Raw genomic sequence first — 8,566 nt, 5'->3', positions numbered from 1 at the left:
GTACAAACGAAGGGAAATCATTATTAGCTAGTTTTGGACAACGTGTACTACTAGATAAGGCCGTAGACGTCTCTGTAATCTTATTATAAATAGAGAACTTAAAGATGATGCACAGAAGCGTGTTTTATCTACAAGACCTCAAGACCAAACAATATTACTGTTACAACTAGTAACGGCCAACCAGAATTGATTTGTACATACAACTAAAATTACTGCTGTCCTTGCAGGGGCGGATCTTGGATATTTTGATAGGGGGGGGGGGCACATATAAATTATATAATGATTCTTTGATGATATAATTAATAATACTTACTCTTATTTTTAAACAAAATTTGTAATAATAATAATAATGATAATAATAATGTTGATTACATAATATCACATACCATATAATAATAATTTATACATATATGTAGTCATTAATAAGTAAATAAGTAAAAATATTTTTATAGGTTCTCATATTGCCTCATAGGTCGAATTGAAGTTTTCGTTTATGTTTTTTAGCAAACACATCTAGTACTTCTCCTGGTTTTACTTGAATATCTTTATTTATATGCAACATTGCTAAGCCGTTAAGTCTTTCCTGGCTCATTGTCGATCGTAGGTAAGTTTTAATTCTTTTTAAAGAACTAAATGACCTTTCAGCACTTGCTGTTGTTATAGGTATCACACTAAGAATTGTTAAAAGACATTTAATGTTAGGAAACATAGATGCATATTTAAAAGCTTCCATTGAAGAATCAGCCTTTTCTGGTTTATTTTTCCAAAATTATTTCCATAAATTTAACTCACCGCGTAGTGCTTCAATACTATGAGGTAAATCTGCTTCTTATGTCTTAGCCGCATTCAATATTTTATCGTCTGAAGTTTCATAAGTAAAATAATATTTAGGAATAATTAATTTTAAATTAGTAATAACTGAATCATTATTTTCATTAAAACGTGAATTTAGTTCTGACATAAGATAATCCAAATAAGGTAGAAAATAGTTAACGTGGTAGAATTCAGATAAATCAGTTGATTGGGGCTTAGTGTTTGCACGGTGACATTGTGTTTTTGTTACTCTTGGAATCCTTATATCAACGTCCATTTTTCTTGCAATTAATGTTGTTTCTTCAAAAATGTTTTTAAATTCCGTTTTTGAATTTTCTCTTATTGTAGTTAATACATTTTTAACATTGTTGATCATTTCTATCGATTGTGTATAGTCAATATTAATACTCTGTAACAGCATTGAAAGTGGAAGATTTATGGCTAAAAATGTCGTTAATATTTTTAAGGAAATCAAAAATTCAAATTTACAAATAGCTGCAGATAGAGATTGTGCATTGCTTCCTGTATGGTTGCTAAGGCTTAATTCGTCTAATGTAACTATTATAGCTGGTAATATTTCCAAAAAATGTAAAATTCCATCATGTCTTTCGACCCAACGTGTTTCACACAACTTTTTAGCTTTTACTGCTTTTTGATGTGGAAAAAGTTCTGTAATTTTTTCACTCAAAAGTTGAGTTCTTAAAGCAGATTCCCTTAAGAAGTTATAAATATTTGTTATTATTCCGACTGTGTTGCGAATTGAAGGTACAGTGCTTACTTTACTGAGCACTAAATTTAATCTGTGGTTGGCACAGTGAGTATAAAATGCAAGAGGCTGTAAACTTGCAATTCTAGATTGTACTCCTTTAAACGCACCACTTATATTCGCGGCACCATCATATCCTTGTCCTCGAAGCAGAGCAAGATCTAAATTTTTTTCTTTTAATATTTGTATAATAGTGTCAGCTAAATATTCACCAGTTACATGTTCAACCTTTGTGAATCCAAGAAAATGTTCCCGTATTGAGCATGTGTCCGAATCAAAATACCGAACACAAAATGAAAATTGTTCAGAAATACTTACGTCAGTCGTCTCATCAGCTAAAATACTATAAAATTTTGAAATATGAACTTTTTGAATTATTTTATCACTTATAACATTTCCGGAGCAATCAATTAAATCATTTTGCGTCGTCTTACTAATATAGGTAGTATTTTTTGTTGCAGATTTGAAATGCTCTTTTAGAATTTGATCTCCAGCATTAATACGAAATTCTAATAAAGCCTTAAAATTTCCTTTTTGATTTTTGATATCGTCATCAACAGAATTTATAGAACCATCATCTCTATGACCGCGTAAGGATATATTTTGTAGGCCACAAAATAGTATGGTTTCAATAATAGGGATTAATTTTTGCCTATTTTGTTCAACTTTACGTGTCATAGCAGTGCCTAATGTTGTTTCTATATTTTGTTATTATTTTATAAAAATTATAGTGTTATAACTTATAACAGTGCTGTGTGCTTGTGTGCAGTACGGCCAGTACGAAATTAAATTGTAAGTACCTATACCACGTCGTTGTCGCGGCGTCGCAGCGGTGTCGCGCGTTAAGATAACGCAAGACGTGTGCTCCGGGCCTAATGGTTATAAATAGAGATCGATAAGATACTAAGCTGTAACTCCTTTTATCAGTTTAAATGTACCTAATTAATGATTTTACTAGTAGGTAAAAGGTAGTATTATTTTTATTTACAACTGTATTTTTATTTATATGATACTCGTAGACGTCGTAGTAACATAAAAAAAATGTTGATAGAAAATTGACAGGGGGGGCACGTGCCCCTGTGCCCCTCCCCTGGATCCGCCACTGTGTCCTTGAGCCAGCTACTTTTAAGTTATGGTAACCATATTTTTGTTAGTAGAACTAATTTTTTTTCAGTGTTTTATTGTTAATTTTAATTTTTAATTATATACATCATTATTTGTAATAATTTCAAATTTTGTTCAAAGTTTTTTTCACAAGGTCGAATGTTATAAAACTTATTGCGGCCGCAATTGGCCCTTTGATTAAATTCATACTCATACCCTTGTAGAATCCGTGTCTGATGCCTTCAGTTCTAGAATTAACATAAAATGTTTAGGTATGACCACAGTTATTTATTTATGAACAATAATAAGGTTTTTGAAAGATTAAGTGTGTTTGTATCTTTTATCTTTATGTTCGAACAGTATTAAGCACTTACATATCGATGGTGACACACTGACACGGCAAAAAGGTCTAAGCGACATGGCTTATACCTTTGGATATAAAAATATATTTTACGTCCATTGCGCGTGCGCAAAAACAGCTGTGACATTTATAATTATGGCAATTTGAATTTTAAGTTTGAGGTCTAAACAACACTATATTTTTTCTTCTAAAAATAAAGGGTCTAAATGACAAAAATAGGGAATAAACGACATTAATATAATTTTTTAGGGGACAAGCGACGTTTATGGAAATTGCGTGGTGCTTGTACCCAAATTTTTCATATAACTGATATTTCTAAGATATTATAAAATTGTAGTACAAGCATAGGGGGAGGGATTTAGAGGCTAAGCCCCCCCCCAAAAAAAAATGTCCATAGCCCTTCCAAACATTTCCTACATTTTGTTTTAAGCTTATTCAATATTATCAAAGTAAGGCTCTATTAGCCCTATTAGCCCCCCCCCCCCAAATCTTAAACGCTATTTGCGCCTATGAGTACAAGTGTACAACTGACATTGATTTACAATAATATTATTATTTTAATTTATATTTGAAGATTAGGGCCCGTTTTACAATAGTTGAACTAAAGTTAAACTGTGGAATTTGGCCGGTAAAATCAGTGGGTTAAGCGTAACCGCTTAAACATTTGATCAGAATTGGCCAAACCAATTATTTATGATGGTCGGCAGGCAGTCCTGTAAAGTATTTGAGTGAAAGTATTCAAATACTTTTTTAAATATTGAATAACTTTTTAAATACTTTCAGCATGAAGTATTTTGAATAGTATTTTAAATACTTTTTTTTGTATCAAATACTTTTTGGTATTGAATACTTTGGTTTTTTATATTGAACATTTTATTTTTATTTGAAATAATTAGTTGGAAAAATATTATTGTCAACTACAATAATAGAATAATAGTTTTATTTAGTATTCTGTATTTCTGTGTTAGCTGACGCCTGAAGGTTTGTGAAAACCAGATTTTTGAAAATAGTTATTGAATAACAATATTCCCTTTAAACTATTAGCTAACTATTAGACAACCTACTACCTATGTGTTTATATTACGATAGTTAGAAACCCACTTTAAAAACCAAAAGTATTTGAAAAGTATTCCAAATACTTTTTCAGAGTATTTGAGTAGTATTTGAAATACTATATAATTGAAGTATTTGAGTAGTATCTTAAATACTTAAAAAAAAAATGTATTTCAGTATTTACTCAAGTACTTTTTAAAAGTATTCTTTACAGGGCTGTCAGCAAGTGAGCTAACTTTTATGCAAAATATTTTGTACTAGTAAGGAGTGTTGTATTATAGGTATTAGGTATATAAAAATGAATGCACTAGCTGATTTTTGTTTGGCAATACATTATTTTACATTGATCTTTAATTATTTGTAGAAAAGTTATTTATCTTATTATACAACTCATTAAGACCATTTTATCTAATTAAATTAAACGTCTTAAATAAAATTATTTTATTGAATAATAATATTATTATTTGTCATTACTCGTTATGTTATTTTAATAAAATTTCATATTTTTTTTTGGCAGAAAATATTTGTGAACCTAAATCTTATTTTAAAGAACATGTGATATAATATTATTTTATTGGTCTCAAATAAAAATAGTTATCACTAAAACATGTAATGATATAATGGGGATAAATGTATTAGAACCATCAGGTAAATTAAGTAAAAAAATATAGGACATAAGCGCCAAAATTAATTAACAAACTTATTCAAATTGCCGTATACATGTATATAATAACCAAAATATAATTAAAAATATGTATAAACATTAAGGACATAAAAATAAAAAATAAATTTAATCACGAAAAAAAGTTTTTTGGCTCTCCTGAAAACTATGAATTATGTCGCTTAGACCCTTTTGCCGTATCACCATCGATATAATACTGTAGCAAGTTTCACAAATAACTCATAGCCAATCCAAAAAACTAAAACAATTGAGCACAAAATTACATGCAACATTGCCAAACAATTCTATTTAGTAAGGAAGATTGGTTTTTATTTTATACATAGTTACAAGCATGACAAATTATATAGGTATCATCACAGTTGTACTAGTTTTGCGCAGTAGATAGGCATCTTCTTCACCTCCGGCCTATATTGTAGTTCTCCACTTCTCATTGGTTGATTTTGTTCTGTTATATATGAATGTATATGATTGACAGCCAATAAAAAGTGGGGAACTACAATATAGGTGAAGTAAAAAGCGGAGGATGCGTATCAAAATGCTGTGATGAATGATGATACCGATATAATTTGTCATAGTTACAGGTCATACTTTTTTATTAACATGATTGAATTTGGCAATGTTTGAATAAAAAAAAGCGTGCTCAATCGTATTTCTACTAAATAAAAATACCTTACTTATAAATTGTCGAACAAGTCGCCCAAAAGCTTTTATAGTTTTCGCCTGTTATGTTGGATGTTTGTATTTTTCTTCTAATGGTGTCAAGGGGGTATGATGTTGTTCGACCTATCATACCCGCCATTGACCCACTAGTAAGGTTTGTTATGATGTTATCGTATCCGTGCTTTTCTGTGTCATGAAATATAGATATTAAAAAATAAAAATTGTTTTATCAACTATGCTTTTTACGAATATTTACCTTTCATAAATGTCTTTAGATAACTATATGTATAAAAGCTTGTACCCGCATATGGGACAATGCCCAATATTGTGGGTACATAGCCTTTATACAAACCATTTATTCCTTCATTTTTCAAAGTTTTTTTGAACGCATAATAAATAAATAAATAATAATATTGTTTATATCAAACATTTAAGTTCACTTATAAATATTAGGGTAAACAACTTTAATTGATTGAGATTATACGACGGACTGCCTGAGAAAAAGTGTCCGACAAATTTTTTTTAGCAAATATCTTCATATTAACATATACAAAATTTGGGAGAGGCAAGTGAGCTAAGTCTGGTTGTGGCTCAGATTGTCTACATTGAATGATTTTTGTTAATTGTTATAAATGGTTTTTTGAGTGTTTCTTTTTTTTATCATACCCAAATAGTTCGATTATTCAGGTAATACGGCTTATTAAAATAGTTTACAGCAAAACTACCTATTATAAAAGTTGTAGAGAAGAACTTTTTTAACAATCGTAAGAAGCCCGATTTTTATATTTTTATTAATTAGTTAAATAATTAATCGATAAAATGTAAAAAAAAAAATTGTTAATTTACCATGTGATATTGGACGATTGGAATACGACATCAAAAATCGGATTTCTTTCAATTGTTAGAAATGTTCTACTCTACAATTTTTATAATAGGTATTTTTACTGTAAATCACTTCAATAAGCCGTATTACTTGAAGAACAAAATTATAGTTTTTATTTGTATAATGTTCGGATACGAATACAAAATATAAAATCGGGTAATACTAAAACCCGGGACGGGATGGGACCAATTCCATTCCACATGTGATAACAAAAACAGTGTTGCTTACACATGCCCAGCGCAAAAATACTGTCTAACTACGACTAATATTATATTTAATATAATATTTAAATATAAAACTATTATATTATTAAATATATAACTTAATTACCTATACATTAAAATAGGGACTGGAACCGTACCGAAAAGAACCGGTTTTGGAACCGGAACCCTTTAAATATTGGGAACCGGAACCGAACCGGAACCCTTAAATACATTTTTTTAGGAACCGAAACCGAAACCGAAACCTACATTTTGATGTAGAGGTTTTTACTGTTTTTTCGATTCCAAAATCCAATAGATATTTTATCTATGGTGTAAGTTGGTAATAACTAATTATTAGTAATAATAAATAATTATAGAATTGTAGACCTATAAAAGTTTATCAATGTTAAGAAATAAGAAAATTATTATGTGTACAACTGTACAAGTACAACAGAATTGTCATAAAAGAAATACCAAAAATCCAAATTCTAATTTCCATGTAATCGATATATATTATGATAGGATCGCAATTCGCAATAGCTGATGTAGAATTTCTGAAAATAATGGCAATTTGGACGTTTATAAGTGATTCAGAATTCAGAGTAAGTTGTCATATAAATTATAAATTATAATTGTTACCTTACTGATCAATGCCTGCATTGATAATATTAAATACCTAAACCTAATCCGGGTATTGTTAACTCTTTTCTCTATACTATGCTCTGTACGACTTCTACTAAACTGTTCTTCCGTCTTCATTAGCGCGGTATATATTGTTTAAATTTATATTTTTATATATAAGTTATAAATTATTATATCAAACATGGGTCACCCAAAAGTGTTAAAAATTTATTCTTCTTTGTTTTTTTAATAATAATATTTTAAATATTAAAATGTATTTATTTATTATAATTTATTATTTTATAATAAATCATTTTTTTATAATATTACCTAAATTCTGAAATAGTTACACTTATAAATACTGACAAATACCTGTCACTAAAAAGAGGTAATTAATAGAGGTTATGTTCATTTTTTTTATATAGCACTTTATTGATAAAAAAAAAAAAGTCAAATAATAAAGGTGAAAACCGGTATTAACCGAAACCGAAACCGAAATTCGATATTTTTGAAAACCGAAACCAGAACCGAAACCGAAATTTTTAGTTTTTTAGAACCGAAACCTAAACCCAAACCGATAAAATCATAAAGGTTCCAGTCCCTGCATTAAATACATAGGTAGATTAACCAAGAATATATAAGCAAAAAATATGTATTCCTGTGAAAACAGTACAAAATTACAGGTTACAGCAAAATATCGAACTGGATGATCTGCAATTAAGTCCTTAATGATTTAAAAATTATAAAACGTACATCAACATTTTAAGTATAATTAACTCCATAATTTGGTAAAAAAATTATAGTTGCCACCGGGTAGCGTTCTTAAGGTGGGTTTAGACGGCGCGAGTTTGACTCGCGAGTCGATCCTCATGACGTGTAGACGGCTGTAGAACGCGAATCACGACTCGCGAGGCGGATGTGCGGCGAGCCGTCAGTCAGTCGATCTCGAGGTGCGCGTCAAAGGAGATTCGCACTTTTGTTTCGCGCCGTGTAAACGTAATTTGTAATTTGTCTGTGCGCATCATCAAAATGGATCAAATTAAATGTATTCAATTAATTGAAACATATAAAAAGTATCCTATTTTGTGGAATTCGCGAGAAAAGCTGTATCACAATAAAAACAAGCGAGAGGATGCCTGGCGAGAAATTGACAAGGCTGGGCATTAACGAGTTAAAAAGTTAAAGTTAAGTTACTTTTAACTAAGTTACTTAACGAGTTACTTTTTTTTTAAGAAGTAACTTCTATCTTAACGAGTTACTTTATTTTTAAAGTAACTTCTAACTTCTAACTTCTAACTTCTAACGCGTTAATTTATTTTATAGTCACCTTAAGTTATTTTTTTTTCATTGTACGAACCCCAAAGATTTATTTTAGCATTTTGTGTAATAAAAAAAAAAAATAATAACAATAATTATTATG

General features: G+C 29.6%; 1 protein-coding gene across 1 annotated transcript; it reads right to left on the bottom strand.

Moving 5' to 3' along the window:
• Positions 1-466: 466 nt before the first annotated feature.
• Positions 467-2,257, bottom strand: LOC103308016 (52 kDa repressor of the inhibitor of the protein kinase-like). The gene is made up of 3 exons (XM_008180621.1): positions 2,014-2,257; positions 960-1,914; positions 467-671 (listed from the first exon to the last, which is right to left on the bottom strand). Exons 1-3 carry the CDS (start codon positions 2,255-2,257, stop codon positions 467-469), a joined length of 1,404 nt encoding a protein of 467 aa, XP_008178843.1.
• Positions 2,258-8,566: the final 6,309 nt, after the last annotated feature.

Source organism: Acyrthosiphon pisum, chromosome X, assembly GCF_005508785.2.
Source record: "Acyrthosiphon pisum isolate AL4f chromosome X, pea_aphid_22Mar2018_4r6ur, whole genome shotgun sequence".
NCBI classification, from domain to species: domain Eukaryota; kingdom Metazoa; phylum Arthropoda; class Insecta; order Hemiptera; family Aphididae; genus Acyrthosiphon; species Acyrthosiphon pisum.
Note: the sequence above shows the minus strand (reverse complement) of the source record. Positions and strands in the feature narration are given on the sequence as shown.